We start from the raw sequence: 21,846 nt of genomic DNA, 5'->3' as shown, positions 1-21,846 counted from the left end.
TAGTAGCGTGATACTCATAACTGTTATGCATAAAATATCTAGAAATTGTTCTCCACAGTCAATTAAACTACATCATTTAGTCTTGCAGACATAATTTTAGCAAAACTACAATGGTAAACTGTTGATTTTTCTATCACTTGAAATTCTGTCAAGTCTTCTAAAAGGATGCTCGTTCTTCCATCCGGCAATTATTATTATTATTTTAATGAAATGAAAAATAATTGCCGAACCAAAAAAAAGTTTTGTATAGCAATATAGTAGGAAACAAATATTGAACAATACTTATAGCATTTACTGGGTATTCATTCTAGCCCAAACTACTTTGAATACAACAGATTTCAATCATTTGCGTAAACAGTTATTTGGCATACCCTAGTATAGAATTTCGAGGAAACACACACACTTATGAGTGTCCAGTATTCTCTCACAGACTCACAGTTTCAAACAAAAAGAATACAGCCTGTCAGGAAGAATCTGTATATGATGTAAACCAAAATCCTGAAATATATTTGTTTTAGAATACACAGTAGACCTTTATAAGTCAATCTTTTATTTTATCCGACTTTTTCATTATTCAGTCATATTTAATGCTAATGAATATGTAGAGGGTATACGAATTTTAAAGCAAATATTCCATACTTTCATCGGTTTAGAAACAAGACTTTTCACTTTTAGAAAACTAATTGTATACTGAATTCGATGGTGCTGCAGCCATATCAAGCAACCAGTTTGTTACAGTGCGACTTCAATTAAGTAAGATTAATTAATAAGATAATCGAGTAACATTCTCCGACAAATTGCCATCCAGTTGGCGCAGTGTGTAGTCCCATTGAGCGAATTTCGGTGGTTGGATCCGGAAATTCCGCAACGCGTTGCGGTCGATTTTTTCGGTCTTCGAGCCTAACACCTATATTAAAGAATTGGTTTGGAATACAGTATATTGTTTTACGATTGATTATCCGTAAGTAATTTTATTCGTATATCAATTTTATATACCTATATAACTGGGTGGCAAATGGAAACCCCCGATATAGAGGATTAACGACCCTCAAAGGAAAAACGAAGCATAGTGTATGTGCTTACGTAATTCAATTTCATTCCACATTTACATGTCTTGGCATTCTTACGGATCCCTTAATAATGATATTTTTATCTTTCGGTCTGTCCTGCACCAATGCTACTTATCTACTTTCTCTAGAATGGGAAGAGAGAGACTCCTTTCTTCTCGTACTTGTAATTCCGGATGGTGAATGGTAATTTTGTATTGTGACGACAGACTACATTAGAAATACGCAACTTCTGTCTGTAAGGTAAATTTTTGTTGAGCATTAAAAGCGTTTATTTATTTTCGACCTGCTTTGCATAGTTACGTCATTCAACATCGTGTAGTTATGTAAGTTGAGTTTCTTGGTAGGAGTGATGTACTGTAATGTTTTTTCAAAGATCGCGGTAATTGTGTTCCTTTTTGGTTAGCTCGTTATTATTGGATTTTAGAATATGACAATAATCAACTGAGGAACAAATTGCATTTCGTATTTTCCTAGAAATTGGAATTTTATATGGTTAGGAAATAATCCCGGTACGATTGTCGATCGGAATTATTACGTACGGTACGTTACGTTTGTACCAATTTTTTAAAAATCTCGAACCATTGTAAAATGTGGTGCAAACGGAGTCGTTGAGGCGTACGAAAGTCGATTTACACGTAGAAAACAAAATGTCGGACGTGTTCTTCCACAGAAGTGGGTATTCGGTGGAATTTGCAGTGTTTTTTAGTCACCATGCAAGACCGTTCGGCTAAAATGTCGATTAATGCAATACGAAATAACGTGAAAGAAGGTAGTATAATATATTCGGACTGTTGGAAAGCGTAGCAAAAAAGACAAGTTAGAAGAAGCCGGATACGAACATTTGCCAGTAAATCCCAAGTATAAACTTCGTAGACCCTGACAATTTCATTAGTCGAATAGACACAATTTTTTCTAATGTTATCTACAACAAACTGTTCCATTCGCAGCCGAATTTCAAATAGTAATCTGCCAACCGATCAAATTTCCAGAAAACGAACCAAACTTTGCGCCCTGGAAACCACTAAAATGTTATTTTGTGCTGACCGGTAACTTCGTATTATGTAAATTTCCTATTCGAATGCCACCGTGCCGATGGATCCGATAGGAAGAAGGCCGAAGTTAATTCGACCGAACGTAGTAGATGATCAATGACTAATGGTCTACTATTAATACAGTATTTGAATGAAGCAATGCTGCCACGATAATAAATAGACAGGTTTCGAATCGACATTACGAGTGACGTCTTGAGCATACGCAATTGTCCGGCGCCATCTTTGTGGTCTACGTTTTATTTGTGTTTACGCGCGCTTTGACCGGAGTTCTCGCGTTGTTTATTCGTGGCTAATATCACTATGGTGAATTGTGGTGTAATGCTAGTTCACTCGAGAACAAAGGAACGTCATTTTTTTTAATTCACGGCATTATTTGTCATCCAAGACCCCAAATTTGGGAGCTTTCGCCACGAAGGCAATTTACGTGGCTCTGAAGAATTGACCGGAAAAATTTCAATACGGATAAAGTGAATATCGATGCAAGAGTTTGTCAGAAACATTTCATTTCGGGTAAGTATTAACATTTCATTACTAAATGATTAGTTAAACTTTTGCAGGAGTATCACGAGTCATTTGCATAAATCCTTTTGTTAATACCGACAAAATGAAGTTAATTTTAGTTTGAATAGATCGTGTTCTACCCTTATTTTTCACCTTTCGGTTTGTTTTCTTAGTCTCTACCTGTAATATATATACAGTAGAGTTAATATTAGTGTAATCGCTTAGCGGATAAAGAATTAGAAATGAATTTTTAGCCGATTGTCCTTCCGGTCTAATTTACATAAATAAAAACGTGTGTATTTTTTAGGATATAAACCAATAATTTCCATTCTTCACTTACAAATAGGTTATTTTGTAAGTATAACGTTAAGCAGTGTCAGCAGGAAGTTTGGGGCAATGGGTTAATAAGGGGAAATGAAATCGGAAGGGGGCGAAATGTTTCGTTGTAGTTAAGCGATATCGCGTTTATGAAAAAGTTATTCGAATTGGTTTATTTGATTTCGACAAAGCGATATGCCGAGGAGGATGCATCGCGGAAAGACTTCTGTGTAAATCTGACGCCAATTTAAGTGTTACTAACGCCAAGAAAATCCGGTAAAACTCCGCCTGTCCCGAAAAGAAATCAACAAATCATTGGTCTGTTAGTGGTAACCGCCGGTGGAATGGACTGGACTGTCCCGGCGCGTATTCTAACGAGCGACTGGACACAAAATGCGTAATGGGAATTTTGAATTGTGCCGAAGGGAAAGTAGGTAATGCCGTGCCCCTAAGAGAAAACTAAGATAACACAATCATCAAAACTTTTCAAATAGTATATGTTTAAAGTGTACTTTACATCAATTTCTAACGTTAACGCTCGACGGTCGGGCATTGGCACTGGTAACTTCATTTCAAGATTGTACGTAGATCGATAGTCACGTTTACAATCATTTGGAGCTTACGTTTCTGTCTTGGTCTTCTCTGATTTTCGCTTTCTAACGCCTGTACTTTGTGATTTTCTGGAGTAGCTGTTAGAATTCGCGAATGTTCACACAATTTCCGCAATTTAGTATTGTTTGAAATACAACAAACGAGTGAAATATCACCTAAAGGAAGCTTACGTAAACCTCTTTGCCCTTCGCCACAATATTGCATTCCGAAGCGTTTTGTTGGCAAAATGGCATGTTATAAATCAAGCAAAAAGCGGGAATGAGATGCTAAATGTATATTGTATAGTTTATACACGTGTTAAAAACTAACAATTTAAAATAAATGTACGGATAGTTTTTACCCTAAGGATATACTTTAGTGGGGACATAAGGTTTAGTTTCTCCCTAGTTGTGGGGTGTTCTTTTTAAATTAGCATGATTTTAAATACGTTACCTTTTGTATATAATGAGAGATGTTCGTTCTTTCCTTTATATATGAAATAAAAAATATATTAGTAACTCGTCTTCTAGAAATAGCGATTATTTATTTACGGTTTAATTGACTTTAAGAGAGTACGAGTGTGGCGGGTCTTTGTTTCTTAGTGAGCTTTTGAATTGAAATAACGTGACTTCCGGTTTGCATCTGATGTTCGTATATAGTTAATCGGGGCCAAGATGCCCCGAATATTTCCTTATCCGGTCTCGTCTTTCATACATCTAACTCTTTCCTCGAGATTAAGGAATGACGGACGGACAATGGGAATTTATAGATCTATAGATTTTTTAAAAGTGCAGCCCAATTATATCGGGTGCCAGCGCACACCGTAAACAACAGTCCAGTCCTTATTCTAAAGTTTTTTCCCCCGATGATTTTACTCGCTTCTTACTGTTTACGGTAAAGTTAAACTTGTGTAAGCAAAATTATCTAAAAAGAAAACGTTTCCTTTACACAGATTATCAGAAGTGACGGAAGTTGCCGATTTACGGGATCGATTTCACTTATTCTTGTACAGTTTGCAGCATTTTATCCGAAAAACAAATAATTCTACGGCATATTTTCTCTGGTGTGTGACTTCACTTATCGCTAATTCGATTAGGTTTTTCGTTTTATCTATCTTTTCCTGTCTGGGAACGACCACTTACTTATTATTACTAAGTATTAACTGAGCTTGGAGAAAGAGATAAGTAAAAAATGTAATAATCTTTCTATATTTTGGGGGGTTTGGATTAATGTTCTAACGTTTAATTAAATAATGATGATAATTGATTTTTTTGAAGTAAATATTATTATTTTCTGGTAGGAATGTTAATGGAATTTTAACAAAATGTGATTTATTACTTGTAATTTGAAGATATTTTGAATTTATAAATGTCTTTTTTAAGTTAAACACTGTATTGTATAATTATTAAATAGAATGGTCAAATTCCAAAGGACATTATACTAAATTATCTATCGAGATAAATTATTGCAAGTGGTGCCAAAACTATATGATGGAAGCCAAATCCTAGCTGTATAGGAACAGTATGTAATATATTTACATGCAGAAAACTAACTTTTCTATTATTTAATTAATTGTTATTTGATTTAGATTATGAAAACTAGAAGCTACCCGTATCTGTCTGTTTTGTTTGTTGTTTGTTACGTTACGGCGGAGAATTTCACTTTAAATGGAAGAGTGGTACCTGATCCGGAGATCTATAAGTATCATTATAAACCTAATAAGGACGAAATAATCATCAGAGAATACGTGTTGATGGAGACTCGTTCGCGGAGTGCGCTTCTCTGTCCCAAAGATTATAGTATCAAAGATGCAAGTATCAACATAGTCTATGACAAATCCTATATTACAATTTCTTTATATACATGTTTGATATTGTTAATTCTAGTTAAGTATGATGCTAATTGTTGGAAACAATTCCAATTCTACATTAAAAAATAAAGAATGGGCAGAGCATCCTCAAATTCTTACAGACAGAGATGAAAGTAAGAAGTTTTTATTTTGCTGTTGAAATTGCAGTCATCTAACATAATATTTTAGAATATAGAAAAATGATTTTATTTTCCTTGTAATTTAAAACAAATTCTTAAAACTTAAAACTATTATTAAATTAATAGTATGTAATAATTTAAAAATAGAGTAATAAATTTAAACAAAATAATTAGGTTATGCACTTGTACACTCGTCGGTATAACCAAATAGTAAATATAATACATCAAAAGCTTGCTGGTAAATGAAAACTTCTACGCACTCTGAAACCATGCTACAAATATGGTAGCGTAAAATGGCTCGCAAAATATAGTAATGATCGTGCCGTAATTGCAGACAAAATGGTCCGTGGCAACGGACCAGATATCACATTTAATGACAAACAAAACAAAATCACTTACGTCAAAGACAAGTGTACAAAATACATACAATGAAAAAATTAGTAAATACTCAGAACTTGCTCACAAAATAAATTGTCTGTAGAGAATGGGTGAAGAATGTACTGCGCCGGTAGTCCTTTCGTGCACTGGCATCAAATTGCATACATTACGGCTTCGTAACGGCGCGTACAACACGCTACAAAAGGCCTGCACGTAGTCGTGAAATTCTTAAACAGATATGTACACGAACAACTTAAACAAAACATTTGTTTTCTGTAATTTGACTTTGGTCTGAAATAGCATTAGCCACTGCTGTATATACCAGGTAGGATATGTTCCGAAACCACCACAATAATAATAAGTTTAATTCAATATTATATAAATCCCAAATAAGTCCAAATAATAAATAAATAAAAAAAATCACCTAAGTCCATGATATTAAATAAAAGAACATATAACATTAAATTAAGATATAAATAAAGGCAAAAGTATTTACAATTTATGGTTTCTTCAAAGTTGATAATATAGAACAATGCATTATTGAATACTTTGTAAGCTTAAACTGCTTAAATTTTAATTTTAAAAATGTTTTTGGATCAATACAAGCTTTTGTTAACTCATACAATCCAAGTAATTTTTAATTTATTTCATATAAAATATATGCTCTCTACCTCAAATTAGTAGTCTTGCCACCATACATTATACTTTTCCTTTAACAATAGAGTCGTGCCGATTGTCTATTGAATGCCTTTCGGGGAAATTTTTAAATTGAAATAAGGTGACTTCCAGTTTGCATTGGAAGTTTTGTATATAGTTAATTGGGGTCTCCCGTCCCTAAGGTTTTCGTATCCGGTCTCGTCTTTCATCTCGAGATTAAGGAAAGACGGGTGGGCGACGACAGAAATTTAGTCTACAATTTTTTCAAATTGCAGTACAACAAGGAATTGTTTATAAATGTTTTCGGCCCATCAAATTAACTTTTAAATACATTTAATTAGTAAAGTTTAAAAAAGAAAAAGAAAATTCTATTATTTTAAAATAATAATGCTTAAATTTAATCTACAGAAAAAGAGGTAGCGTGTCCGACTTTGAGCAGATGCATTTCGTTTCAAGCCTGTTTGTTTGCATTTGGAATTGAATTTTGCAACAGAGATCCCGCACCGGGTATCAGGAAAATATTAAATGTTAATATCACCTGTCAGAAATCGTGGAATGAAAATGAAGTTATATTTTTGCACTACGTAAAACCAAACGAACGTCGGATCGATCTTTCCGATATCGAAATAGAAGAAACGATACAAGACGCTACGTCGGTATTTAACATAGAATGCCCTTCGCTTAAGAAAGCCATAAGAATGAAGTAGGCAGAGTGTAATATTGTAACAATAATTTTAAATTTATATTATTATCATTTAGAAGAAGAAAAAAATAATAATTTATATTACAGCTATGGTGGCTACTGTAATAAAGAACCTCCTCCACCCACTCTTATTAGTGAATATTTATGGAAAGTATTAGGAAGGTAAATGTTTTAGTAAAGTCTTACTCAAATTCTGTACTATGTTTCTATATATAGATATATAGTAAGTGGCTGTCTACTTAGTTATAAACAATTCATAAATAAGCTTTGTACTAGTTTAATGGTTATGCAGTGTTTCTTTTTTTTTTAAAATATAATATTAGTGTTAGTGGTGTTATTCAAATATGATGTAGAAATAAAATACATTAATAAATACCGAAAGAATCAAACTTAACTTTTTAATATTGTAGAGTATGGAACAAGGACTGTCGAGAAAAAATCAAACAAGTTTATTGCGCTTACCAATATAACAGACAAGGTTCGTGCGTACCGCCATTTTATCTGCAAAATATGGTAATTTTAATCTATTAATATTGTATAAATTTAATACTATTTTTTTTAATGATTTTTTTAAATTTTGAATAGAAATTTGGGAAAGTTATGTTCAATAATTTGTCACTTCCAATTCATCAGATTCTTCATGATTCTTCAAAACTGAAAGAATGTAAGCATTTATTTCATTTAGTATCTTTAAAATATCTTTTAATTGTTTCCTTTAAAATTGTAGACAATTTATGAGAAAAATTATTTGGCATTTTGACTCAGAAATATAATATTGATTCATTGATATATCATAAAGTATGGATCAGATCTTAACCCATATCACTATAGTGGGTATGCAAGCATCTTAATGTGCAGCCATTTGAACAATCAAAATTAAATACATAAATCTATAAGTTCTAATTAATTGGCATATTATACATACATATATATGATTAGATGAGCCTAAAGAACTTTAAAATGAAACATATCCTAAGTTAAAAGTTTAAGACAAGACTTAAGAAGCAGTGTTATACTTAAAAATTCACAAAATAAATTTTTAAAAAGGATAATATATTAAAAATGGGTACGTTCGTAAAGTCAAACAAATTAAATGCGTTACTAACAAGTTGGTCGCTTATTTTAAATCTTAATTTCCTTCTAGTATCGACAAATGAAAATCGCGATTTGATACCCGCTCGGCTTGCTTTCTTAATACTCGTTCACGAGGATGTCGACGCTGTGGTAAATAAAATATTGTGACAATAATAATATATTCTTTACTATTATAATAATAATAATATCAAAATTTATTTGCAGATGCAACTTCTTATACTGATTTACAGGCCGTACTTCTTTTATGTCGTTCACGTCGATAGCAATTCCGAACATACAAGAGAAGTAAGAAGTTAAAAAGAAATTTGGTTAAATTATCCTTTAATAAATTAATAGATACAAATTAAATTTTTTAAAAATTATATTAGAGACTTGGTGAAGAAATTAAAAAAGCTTTCTCTGATTCATTTAACATTTACGTCCTCCCCAAAGAGAGATCTTTTAGAACGTCTTGGGCTTCGTACGAAATTGTCAGGGCACAATTAGAGGTATTTTCTGTATATTATAAGAAAATTTACATATACTCGATCTATTAAAAGCTGTATCCTTCTAGTGTTTTGAGGAATTATTAAGAAGAGGTCTCTGGGATTTTGCAATCAATCTCAGCGGTGCAGATTTGCCTCTACGTGACGTAGATGATCTCGCAGCTGCACTTGCAGATTACAGAGGTTTTTGCATAATTATGTTATAAAATTCTTTAAATATTATTTTAAATTTTTAATAATTTTTATGTAATATATTTACCAGGCTACAATTTTTTTTCTCATGCCATTCCAAGAAATGCCAAACCTAATCATCCCTATTATAAAGAGGCATTGTAATCATTTTATACTTTTATTTTTAACATTATGGAATAAACACATTAAAATTAATCGATTTAGATATTTAATTTTAGATTTGCTTGCGACGGATACGTATACAGTGTTACTTCGACGGACGGACAACCGAAATTTGACGAATTTCAGATTTATTCTTCTTCACAGTGGGGCGTCTTTCATAGGTAATCATAATTTTTAAAAAATCATTAAATATCTTGACAAAAAAAATTATTTAAAAACTATTTTCTCGCAGAGATTTTGTAGAATATGTTGTGAATGAGAAAGTTAGAACAATGGTATTCAATAAATATCAGTTTTTGCTTCAAACTACTATTGTTCCCGACGAATCTTATTTAATTACAGCATTAATGAATTCTCCTATGAGGTAATAAAACTTAACTTTTAAGCTAATTATTATTTAAAACATCAACTAAAATATAAATTTACATATAAAATAATCATATGCAATTACTAATCTTGAATGTCAGCCTACGCTTATGTATACATTAAAGTTAGCAAAAAACATAAACTGAATTATCTATTGGTTTTAACTGTGCTAATTATTAAATAATCAAATTATGTAATTTGGCCACTGTCTTGTGTAATATCAATAATTAAAAATTAAGTTTGAGAAACTTCTAAATTTAATTTAATTCAAAGAAAAGATCAACCAATAACTATACAGATGTGTTATCACTTTTGCTAATCAGACTGCCAACAACTGCTGGATGGCCAAGGCGGTGAAAGCATCAGTCTATTAGTCTAGAGAATCTGGGATTTAATCCAGACAAGCAACTCCCCATGGACATTCTATCCCAGATATGTTGAGCTCCATCCTTTACCACCCGGTCACCCCATTGCAGCTTCTCCAAACCCACTATGGATATGAAAAAAGGTCCTCGGATGCCCACGGGAAGGAAAGAGCCAAAAATGAAAAAGTTATTCGCCGTAGGCTTGGCCAGGCCAACAATGGAGAGAGATAGACCTGACATGCTCGCAAAAAATTCAGAGTTCCCCAGAGCAGTAAGCTGACATCTTAACTGCCTTGTCTTTTTGACCATCAGTTTAATTCTTCTGATCTGGAAATTGTTCTTTTAGAATAAAATTATTGTTGAATTGAGAAGTTTGAAAATATTATTAACAAAATAAAAAGTAATAATTTACATGTATTCATCTGCTGTTTATAATAACCTGTATCATTGATTTACAATAAGAATTATATATTTTCTAATACATACATTTTTTTCATTATCATTTTATAAACCTGAATATATTCAACCACCTGTTGTAGATTTTACAGTAAAGAACTAGAATGTCATTTCTGTTATTACTGAAAATATTAATGAAGTTATTTATTCATATTAGTAAATATAAAAATTACAAAAATGAATAGAAGTAATGGGAAAGTCCATATACTGTATATAATTATACATAAGAGAACTGTGTGTTGTGTATGTTTATCATATATATATTAATAAATAGTTTCAAATTTTTAGCTATACCCTTAGAAAAGTCCAAGTGCATTACTATAAAACGTATTCGAAAGTAGATCGGAAAAACTTGTGTCGTCACGACAATCAAGACTCCGATTTCTGCGGTCAGGTAAAATTTTGAAATCTGCTTCTCTTAAACTTTCTAATTAATAAATAAAACATTCTATTTATGCATATTTTAAGGGACCGGCTCATTTTGAAATGAATGATATGGAAGAACTTATTTATTCCATTTCTCATAGAGTATTTTTTGCAAGAAAATTTCAGTCAATACAACATCCTACAAGAAATGCTATCATGTCTTTAATTCAGGGAGGTTATTACTCTTCCATAGTCAGATTTCTTCCATCTTCAATTATCAAGTAATATTCTTGACAAAATAACATAGAAATTTTTGGTTTTATTGTCGTTTGATATCCGTGTATGTGCTATACAGGAAATTAGCTTCTTACGCAATGACGCAGTTACAAGAAGAAAATTATGCCTATAAAAATTATAAATTTGTCGACATTGCCAACTTTCAAATATTTCCTAGATTATATCCGGATAATCCGTGCTGTTACATACCATTTCAGAATGGAATAAAAAAATTTTTAGATTATAGTTACTGGATTGATTTTGAAATAGTAAGTGTTTTAAATAAATAAACTAATAACTCTCTCAATTTATCCTCGTATTTGATAAGAATAATTTAAAATGCTAATGGAATTGTGAATTATAATTAATGTCTTTAACGATCCCTGCAGGATTCGACGAGAGATCAAATGAAAAGAGTACGTGCATTGGTTGTAAGTATAATATTATTCATCTATAAGAAATTAAAATGTGAAAATTTTAATTGTTAGTTAATATTTAAACGAATTTATAAGATTATTTCATTACTATATTAGAAACAGAGTCAGTTTAAAGTATAGACAACTAAGGCTTTATACTTCCATCCATAGCACACATTTGATATTATACTTTATATGAAAAAGACATCACAAGTGTACATTTGCTTGAGTCTCACATAATCTAAAATTGCCAGTGCTTGCAGTTCATTTCTAAAACATTTTATACAAACTATAATGTTTTTGTTTCCACATTAAAGATAATTTTAGAAAATGAAGTAAGTACTATCATCTTGGAAAATGAATTAAGCATTCTAAAATAAATAAATATATATATATTTATGTACTGTACATACACACACACATATAACTTCTCTATTTTATGATGCTATTTGTTGGTTTTTGTCAATTCATCTTAAAAACAAAATTGGAAAATAACATTTTCAGTAACAAAATAGTTGTATTAAACTTCATTCTCTTTCAGTTAAATTAAATTTTTTAAAGATATTCATATACATGTACCATATTTTTGCAGAATGACTAGCATGCCAGTCAATCTGAGGGAGATCACAAAATCATATATTTCTGTACGCTAAAAGCTGAAATGGTTTAAGTGACATTATACATCCCTCTCTAGAGAGTGCATTAAAAAACGAACCAGTTTTTATTCTAAAACTGTGAAACTGTCAGCATTACATCAATATGTTTAATTTCTTCATTTTGTCTTCTTTCTAATACTCGTGGAATTCCAAAAGTGCTTTTTTAACGTGTATTTTATTATTATTATTGTTATTTGATTCAAAAATGCAAAAGTAAACATATTAAATTTATGCTGTAAATTATCGACTTTATGTGAATTTGAGAGGAAGGTCAGGGTAGATGCTGTGCTACTAATGTCAATAAGTTAATTGTTTAACAACTAGTTTTGTTAGATCTGATTAATTTTATATTTTAACCAGTATGCTGGTCTCCCTTTTTTATATGACATGTCAGTCATTCCACACAAAAATACGGTATGTACTAAATTAATAATAATATTGTACATGGTTTTAATGGATAAAAGGAAGAATCAAATAATTGATTGCAAAAGGTAGAACTAAATGCCTAACCTGACAAATGGCCAAAATATCCTCATTATCCTACTCTCTCTTCTTTATATTAATATTTCAAATAACAAATTTTTAAAATTTTTCAAACAGATTATGTAAAAAGCAAATACTAAATGAATACCAACAGTAAAATTGTACTCATAATGAAATTATTCATATTCATACTATTAGTATTATTATTTTAATTTTAAGTAAAACTTACAAATTTCATAAAATCGATTTAAATTTTAGAGACCAAAGTTTAATGGATTTCAATGTTTTGGCGAAGGACATCTTCGGATGGCATTTGCAACAACGTGGACACGAACTGTTTCAAATGGCGAAAAGTAATAAAAATTACGTAATTAATTTCTCAGTTAAAATACATTATTATGAAAATTAATAGAGAATTAACTATTTAATAGGTGGGGTTTAGACTACAGTTTACCACTACCATATTTTCCAGTTGAAACTAAATATATTTGGTTAATTCTTGTTTTCCACGGCAATGCCGCAAATACTCAATGTGAAGGTAAATTTTGTTAAATTAGATCATTTTATAATTTCGACATATTAATTTATTATGTATCCTTTAGCAAAAAGAAACAGCCAACCTATAATTTTCACAGATCTCGATCTCAAACAAGTAAAAGCACAACCATTAAATATTATGACTCGTATCACTTATGAAAATGGTCCTTCTCTATGTGAACAATCCCATATAATCGAATGGAATAATGAAACATTATTAAAAGATGATGATGTAATTTTAAAATATTTTTTAATATGCGATTTAATCTTTTATATAAAATTTAAAAAGTTTTCCTCTTATTAGGATATTCCTTCCGATCTCTTCGTTCATTCACTGAAACTAGAATGCGAGCAATTACATCCAGGAAAATGGGATGTTGAAATATTCGCAGTATGAAATGTTTATAATTAATTAAAATTCATTAATGTGTGTTTTAAAATTTAATTCATTTTTTAGGAAAACGAACTAGACCCATTTATTTATAAGATTCCATTGTATTTAGTTGATCTGAAAGAAATGATTGGTAATATTTTCATATTTTTTTTTAAATTTTGATTTATTTTCATTTATGTTTGCAAAATATTCCAGAAAATAATTGTGAACCATCTTGTCCTTGGGAAAATGAAAAAGATTTATGGGAGATTTATTCAGTTTCTACTTTGCCATTTCCTGATTTTTATAAAGAATCGTCTTGGAAGGATATAATTGTATATCTTATACTGTTTAATTTATAAAATCCATGTAATCTTGCATTATTATATCAATTTATTTTGCAGCCAATTAAAACTTCGAGTTGTCGCAATTCATATAACAAAAAAGAATTGTGGTAAATACTTTTTCACAGTTAAGTTTAAATCATTTTAAATGTTTTTTAAAACAATTATTTTTTTCTGTTAGCATTAAAGAATGGTTGACATGTAATGGAGGCACAATTGTTGTTCTGATGTGTTCATTATTCTTTTATAAATGGTAAGAAAAGCATTAAGTATTGATTATAGTCCATTTTTACTATAATATTTTGAATGTTTATTTTAATTTTCCAGGATTTTAAAACCAATTATAAGTAGAACACTGCGAAATCCACTGAGACAAACTACTTATAATGTTCTTATATTAATATTCATATTTGTAATACAAGAATTATTATTTTTTCACTGTTGTAATTTATAAGAAGTTAAAATTTGTAATAAATTAATCTAATTTTGCATTGACTTTCTAAATTTTAAGTTCCTTATTAGAGTAGAAGAGAATCACTTTTTGAGAAAAACAGCCAACTGACCATCTGAAGCATTTTCTTATTACTGTATGAAATCAGTGTTCAAATCCTTATTATTTATTATGGCTAAAGCAGATCAAGATATACTAATAATGGGCAAAATTATGACTATGTAGCCTTAAGGTGCTGATATCTTACATTCATTAATCACTCTTTTTCTATCTCAGTGTGGACAATCAATGAAGTTTGAAAAAAGGAAAACACTAAATAATCCAAATATATCAATTTTATATTTGCAAAATTATTATTAAAACAACTATACAAATTTTATTATTAAACCTATCTTATTTCTTAGGACGTCGTGTCACCGTCGGCTTTTTTCTCTTGGTCGTCGAAAGTTGTTTTTCACTGCTTTCGTTCAGTTCTTTTTTCAATTGTTCCAACATTTTAGGTGTTAGTAAGCCTTGTGCTAGTAATCGTTCTGTTAAGCGTCTCTGTCCATCAAAGCTAATACTGTTTGACACTTGCTTTAAATCATCATCTTGCACATTAACATTTTCGGCTATATTGAAATAATAAATATTAAGTCAATTAATAAATTTTTAAATCAAACAAATATACACTTACATTTTCCTTTTTGAACTGGATAATCTTCTTCAATGTCATGATTCATATCCCCAGAACGTAACAAATGTGTAATATTTAAAACACCTTGTTGAATAATTTGATCTAATTCTGTCTGAAGATCTCGAACCATGTTAACGTCGGGAAAGAGATCAAGAAAACGATAACTGCAAAATCACATTTAGAAAATTTATTTAAATTGTCAAAGAAAAAATACTTTGTCATTGCATTAATGTTTAACTGTGCAACCCACAAGAGTAATCTTTTTTTTATCTGTAAAAATGAAAAATGATGCCAATACATAACAATTATATTTCTTGTGTAATCTGATAAAATTAATCATTTGCAATACATTTCTACAACTGTAATAACGGCTGAATATTCAAATATACAGGGTGTTCCAGTAGAATTTTAATTCTCAATATATCCTGAACAACACATTTAAAATAACTGTTTCTTTGGTTTCATCATTTGCCTAGAATGAGTATTTGTATTCTTGTAAAACATGGCACCTAAGAGAATTAGTAATGAACACCATATTCTTAAATGGTTTTACAAACATTGAGGAAGCACAGTTCTTCACAGAATGAGACCACACAAGGTTTGCATTTTCTTAACATGGTATTCATTGCCACCAGAAAAATTTAATGTTGGATGCACTTGGTCACTAAGATGTCTAGATATGAATAATTACATGGATTAATATCTAGACATCTTGGTGTCTAGATATTATTCAGACTGTTAGATCAGAAATGTCTGCATGTGGTTACTTTGCAACATCCAAAATAAATAAGTGTGTATGGATTAAATCCTAATAAACAAAGCACAAATATTGTTTAATAGATATTGAGTATGTTTAGTTGGGACACCTTGTATAATATACAGTAATTAAATTTTTATATATGTGTTTTCATTTGTTAAATACAGTTAAGTATTTCAGCTACACTTAAAAAGTATAATTAAATATTAAATCCTTATACAAAATAAGAGATCTTTCATTGAGTAAAATTTCATATAGAACTAAAACATCTTGTAAAATCAAGATCAGTGATGGCAAACCCATGACCCTGCATTAAATGTTTAGAAAGTATTTAGTTTTTATAAATTATGAAAAAATATTTGATAGATTTCTTTGTGTTTTCACATTACATATGCAATGCTAAAGCTGTCGAGAAGTCTCAAAGGCCATAAATTATGAACTTCGAATAGAAAACAATAGATTTCCCATTAAACAAAATATCCGCTTCTGTTATAACCAAATTATTTTCTTTTTCCTTACAGTATATAGTTTAGGCATTTTTTTGTCTATTTAACTTTTTAAAGATTTTGCTTATTTGAACTCAAATTAAATATTTGGCCTAGGATTTGGGGTTACTGAATTTCAATCCACCTTTGGGAAAGGTTCACTATTGCTGATCTAAATTATGGTAGACATTGATATATTTTATCCTTATATATACTCTTATTAAATCTTACCTTAACCACAAATATAAATCAAGAACATCAAATACAGATTCTAAATGAAGTAAATCCAAAATAGTTTTAGGTGGAGAAAATGGCCATCCGATATTTTTGCATAACCAATCAAACGTCAAAGGAACATTACTACTGTATTGTCTAGCAAACTGCAAAATAAATGAAATTTCCGTGTTATTAGATTTTGCTTTTAAACGAAAATAAAAATTATATTAAATTACCTTTAAAAACATAGTGCAAACAAATGGTAGCTTTCTATTAATTGGCGAACAGCAAAATACATATCTCGCTCGGAGAGGAAGGGGAACGTGTTGTATCATATCGGCTAAAAACTTAAAATCTTCAATATTACACATAAAGTAGCTTGATGTATCAACCTGGCAAAGACTAACAAAAATATCCTACAACAAAAATATTTAAATTTATATTATTATTTTCGATTAATTAATAATTAATCAAAAATAAATAATTACGGTTAGATTAGACAGTGTAGCATGCGGTAGATGATAAGCAAATAATTCAATTTGTTCGGCTGTTGGATGCAAACCAGCAGCAACAATCGGTTCTACTTCTCTCGAGAGAATCTCTCTTAAAATAGGTAAATCCTCTCCTCGAAACGTCGTCACAAATCCTTCTTCAAATTGTGTACCGAATCTCCCAGCTCTACCAGCAATTTGTAAAGCTTGAGAAGTAGGAATGGTATCCATTTCTTTTTCTCCTTTTTCATTTATTGTTGGTTTTATGATAGAATAAAAAATTATTCTTCGGATACTCCTGTTAAAATATTAAAATACGTATTTCATAATTATTTCAAGTTTTACATTTAATTCTATTTATATTATGAGTTCTCACAGATCTTGAGTCAATGTTTCTGAATATTTTCAAACAATTTCTTACGGAATTCAAAAAACCTATAATTTTCAGATAAATCCAATGAGCAAAAAATGTCTGGCTTTTTGAGGATTAGTTTTATTCTATGATTCAATTCAATCAGTAGGAAATCTTATGTTAAATTTAATAAAATCCAGCAATGAGGTTGTTTAACTTTCCCAGCAACATTTGGTGTGCCATCTGTTATCATATTTTATTAAAAAACGACAAAAAGCTTCATTTTCGGGGTAGGGATGGTTTTATAAAGAATTTTAAATACTAATAACAAGTGAAATCATCAATAAGTCCGACCCTACTGGAGATACACATGACCCCCATTATATCCCTACCCTCTCAACCTTTAATCACCAAAATTTAATAGCATTGATCTCCCTAATACACAAACCTCCCTGCAAAATTTCAGAGATTTTTGATAAAAAGCACAGGAGTTATTAAGCTTCAAATAGGGTAAATAAAATTGTTCCCTCCACACACACAGAAATTACCCCCAAATTTTTTTAGCATTTCTCAATGTTTCAAGGTGTTCTAAATCCAAAAATGAAAAAATCTTAGAGGGCGAGTATGGAGATCAATAAAAATAACCCACTGTTATATATAACAGCCGGGAAAGTAACAAGAGAATGGTATCATCTAGTGCCAATTCAATTTAATTAAACCTATTGGACATATAAATTCCCATTGCCGTCTGTGTGTCTTAATCTCGAAAGTGGAGTTAGATAGATGAAAGATGAGACCAGATGTGGAAACCTTAGGGGCAGGAGGCCCTTCCAATGCAAACCAGAAGTCATGTTATTTTAATTCAAAAAAGGTGCCCAAAATTACTTGGATATCAAACAAGAATTAGAATATACTATTATAAACAAATTTCAATAATGTTTTTTAACAAAAAAACAACAGTCATACACAAATTGGTTAGTCAGCAGAAGAAGGGAAAGAAGAGGATGAGAAGATAGAAAGAAGGAAAGAAAGGATCCCTCTGAGTGGCATATGTAAATTTCAATGATTGGCAAAAACTGAAATGATTTTCCAATTTAGCTATCCTCCTCCAATACAGGTAGCCCTCAATTTACGCCAATTCACAATAACGGTGCTGTGCAATTTGCCGTTTTGAGGTGTAATTCCCCGATTTTCCCTATGCTAGACTGATTTTCATTTCAGTGTTGATGTATTTACCAAGCTGCGACATTGTACATTCGTTAAAACAAAGATTTTTATTAAATATATTTATTTTTTCTGTTTAATATTATTGGGTATGTATACATTTGCATTAAATTAATATTAAAATACTAAACATTTAGGTACCCACGAGTCAAGTTATTAAACTGAATAGTCCAATAAATGGCATCCGAATCCATAGTACCAATGAATGTATCCCGTATCAGTTTGTTCAGGAAAACACCTTACGCAGTAACACTTCTGGCGATCACAAACTATTGTTAGTGAGACAAATCTACATCTTGTTGGCCAGACAATATCTACTTCTTGTCAGTCAGACGATATCTCTCTCCCCTTAGCCACCTTGAATTTTCCCGCTCAAACTGACCTTATATATGAGCTACAGCAACCGGTGGTTGACCAATCAGTGTCTCCGCTCGTCTGTAACTCTACATTGAGTTAATGTACCCTTTCAACTATGGAAAGTTTGATGGATGAACTTTGTGAGTTAGACAATGATTGGGAGTGAAGTGCAAATGTAAAAAGGAGCATCATCGCATCCATTCGACTATATTCCGAAATTCTCAATGAAAGAAAACAAAAATGTAAACAATTAAAGACGAATACTTTTTCTGAAAAATGTAAGAGATCCAAAACTAACATTTTTTAATAAAAACATTTTAAAAATTAAATTTATTTGTATTTCGTATTATATTGTATTAATAAACAAAATTATTTGCGTACTTTTCACTTATGTAGAACCTAACCCTATACCTCAGTGTAAATATGGGTTCATTTTATGCCAATTCGATTTGCGCCGGCTTTTGTAGGAATGAAACTGCGGTGTAAACCAAGGACTACCTGTACTCAAATTTTCAATATTTTGTCTTACACTCCTCAAACGTGGAATCACAACACCATGAGAAGGAATGCACATAGCAAGACTGGTAGAGGTGACAGAGATTTGTAAATGATTAAGTTTGCATATGCATCAGAACAAACAAAGGAAGAAGAAGGAAGTGAGAAAAAAGAAATCCAATAAGAAAAGGCAAAATGACAAACACATGAGGGTGTGAGTCTGGCAATGATTGGAAGCCATGTGATATCCAGCTTTGAGCTATAAAGACCAGAAGCCAACTTTGGATGTGAATGCTATCAGTGATAGGTTGTGGCAGCAGAACCTTCAAGGAAGTGTAGAAAATGCCTCAGAGATGACAGCTAGCTGAATACCATCAGTTAACAGCTGGGAACAAGACCTTATCCTGGAGCTGCAAAGCGCATTGGGATGATGTGAGTAAAATTCAGCAATGTGTGACACAATGGATGCAGAAACATTGTGAACATGCTGAAGATAGAGTGGATCATACAAGCACATGACAGAGTACAGAGACCAACAGATTTAACAAATGACCTGTTGGGACCCCACATGTGATGAAACCGCCTGTCACCATCAATCTGTGTCCACCATTTGCAATAAGTTGCACGAAGTCAAGCTACATGCACAGCAACAAGCAACAGGGGTACAATTATCCTCTTGACACAGGGCTGTAGGCCTGGCATGGTGTTGTTGTCATCACTGCAACTGAACCACTGAATGGAATTGGTTACTTTTTACAGATGAATCTCACTTCTGTCTTTGGAATAATGACAGCCATGGATGAGTGTAGCAGTATCCCAAGAAATGCTACTTGCCAGCATCATGATTTGGGTAGGTATCATGTTCTGTCAGTGGACAGCTCTGGTGCACATTTCCAGTACTCTGACAGTACATCACATGAATTATGGGACCAGTGGTTCGGCCACTGGTGCAAGCCACATCCGACATGGTGTTCCAGCAAGACAATGCCCAACTGCACATCGTATGGAAAACTATCACCAGCCTCAAATGAATTCACATTCTTCCCTGAACAGCAGTCTTGCCACATCTCTCTCCCATCAATCACTTGTGAGACCTTGTCCGACATGAGGTGCACTCAGGGACCACCTCCACCACACACCATAGATAACATGCACACCACAGCAAACGCATATTACAAAGCTGTGCATATTTTGATAATTTCATTAAAAAATTAAATAAATACAGAGGTACTTACAAGTTAAGTCCCATTCCAATGGCATCTGTTGCTACTAAAATTTTACAACTGTCATTGGGATCATTGAATTTTTTAGATTGTGCAAGTTTTGTACCTGAAACGACAAGAAAACAGATTAAAGTAATGATTAAAAAAAATTATTAAAACAGAAAAATCAAACGTGAAGAGTAATGAATACCTGGAGGCAGTCCACCATATATAACTGCACATTCGTGTCCTCTTTTTTCAATCTGTAAGCTCACATTATAGATATCATTTTTACTAAAACATACAATGCAATCGCCAGGCCTAACATTGTCCAATTTATCTTAAATATTATAAATAACTTTATTATATTTTAATTATAATTCAAAATTCTTAAATTGCATATTTAATTCTTACTTAATGCTGTATCTTCAATTGTTAATTTTGTCAATCTTTTATATTTTCTTACCTAGATGTATGAAAAGAATAATCATTTTTCAATTAATAACATTTAGTTAGCACTTCAATAAATTTATTTATTATTCTTACTTCTACTTCTTCGCCAACTGTTGCCACAATTTCTTTAACTAAATCAATAGCCGCTTCTTCTCCACAAACATGAATTTCATTAGCTACAATACCAAGTAATGCTCTTGTCCAAGCCCATCCTCTTCCCATATCTCTCATCATCTGAATTTCATCTATGATAGCAATTTCATCTAAACAAAATAATTATATAAACTTATTTACAAATACTAAAAATTATTATTATATATAAAACAAAAATATAATTACATGGTACAGTTACAGATGTCATTTCTACAGTACAAGATACATGACTAGATGGATTATCTTCTTTATTTACATAACAACGCTCCTCTCCAGTAATTAAATCACAAGGTGTTCCCTGCAATATATCTGATATAAGAGATTATCCCTTTAAGTACTAAATAAAACATATCATCTTAAAAATAACCTCAAATAAACTAATACAGTGGAGCTTGTTTAAGTCGATTGCTTGGAGAAAATTTCAGACTTCGAGTTAAAAAGGGATGTAATTTATAAGTCATTTAAAATTTCTGAAATAATTTTAACTCCATTACTTGGTAAGGTCATCAAAGATCTGATGACAATGTAGTTCATGAAGTTTTGTTAGTAAACAATTTTAAATGACTTCTAAAACTTCTCTCTGAGCTATACAATGCATATGAGAAAGCAATTAATGATGAATATAATAACTATTTTAAATTATCAATAGATCTACAATCACGTCACATTAATACAAATTGCTAGGGAAACAGTAGTTAGTTTG

At 31.2% G+C, this 21,846-nt stretch overlaps 2 protein-coding genes across 3 annotated transcripts; one reads left to right on the top strand and one right to left on the bottom strand.

Annotated features, from left to right (window-relative positions):
* The first annotated feature begins 1,185 nt into the window (after positions 1-1,185).
* On the top strand, positions 1,186-14,411 carry LOC111639629. 2 transcript variants are annotated; one of them, XM_023385525.1, is made up of 29 exons: positions 1,186-1,310; positions 4,485-4,725; positions 4,946-5,053; positions 5,121-5,342; positions 5,419-5,515; positions 6,965-7,259; positions 7,347-7,421; positions 7,670-7,772; positions 7,845-7,923; positions 8,404-8,483; positions 8,559-8,639; positions 8,723-8,842; positions 8,908-9,022; positions 9,102-9,171; positions 9,250-9,354; positions 9,426-9,557; positions 10,669-10,774; positions 10,849-11,027; positions 11,102-11,291; positions 11,412-11,453; positions 12,836-12,930; positions 13,009-13,115; positions 13,180-13,346; positions 13,419-13,505; positions 13,572-13,638; positions 13,704-13,822; positions 13,892-13,941; positions 14,013-14,084; positions 14,159-14,411. In XM_023385525.1, exons 4-29 carry the CDS (start codon positions 5,124-5,126, stop codon positions 14,283-14,285), a joined length of 2,979 nt encoding a protein of 992 aa, XP_023241293.1. In that variant the 5' UTR covers positions 1,186-1,310; positions 4,485-4,725; positions 4,946-5,053; positions 5,121-5,123; the 3' UTR covers positions 14,286-14,411. The 2 variants fall into 2 exon arrangements, with proteins under 2 accessions (XP_023241293.1, XP_023241295.1); XM_023385527.1 differs by lacking the exon at positions 1,186-1,310 and having other exon boundaries at positions 4,476-4,725.
* A 113-nt stretch (positions 14,412-14,524) lies between these two features.
* On the bottom strand, positions 14,525-21,479 carry LOC111639630 (ATP-dependent RNA helicase SUV3 homolog, mitochondrial-like). Its single transcript, XM_023385528.1, has 10 exons — positions 21,330-21,479; positions 21,084-21,253; positions 20,952-21,003; positions 20,749-20,877; positions 20,571-20,664; positions 16,905-17,205; positions 16,653-16,832; positions 16,432-16,580; positions 14,959-15,122; positions 14,525-14,893 (listed from the first exon to the last, which is right to left on the bottom strand). Exons 1-10 carry the CDS (start codon positions 21,349-21,351, stop codon positions 14,676-14,678), a joined length of 1,479 nt encoding a protein of 492 aa, XP_023241296.1. The 5' UTR covers positions 21,352-21,479; the 3' UTR covers positions 14,525-14,675.
* Positions 21,480-21,846: the final 367 nt, after the last annotated feature.

Source organism: Centruroides sculpturatus, unplaced genomic scaffold, assembly GCF_000671375.1.
Source record: "Centruroides sculpturatus isolate CEXI.00-Female unplaced genomic scaffold, Cexi_2.0 scaffold1215, whole genome shotgun sequence".
Taxonomy (NCBI): Eukaryota; Metazoa; Arthropoda; class Arachnida; order Scorpiones; family Buthidae; genus Centruroides; species Centruroides sculpturatus.
This window is presented reverse-complemented; position numbering and strand designations above follow the sequence as displayed.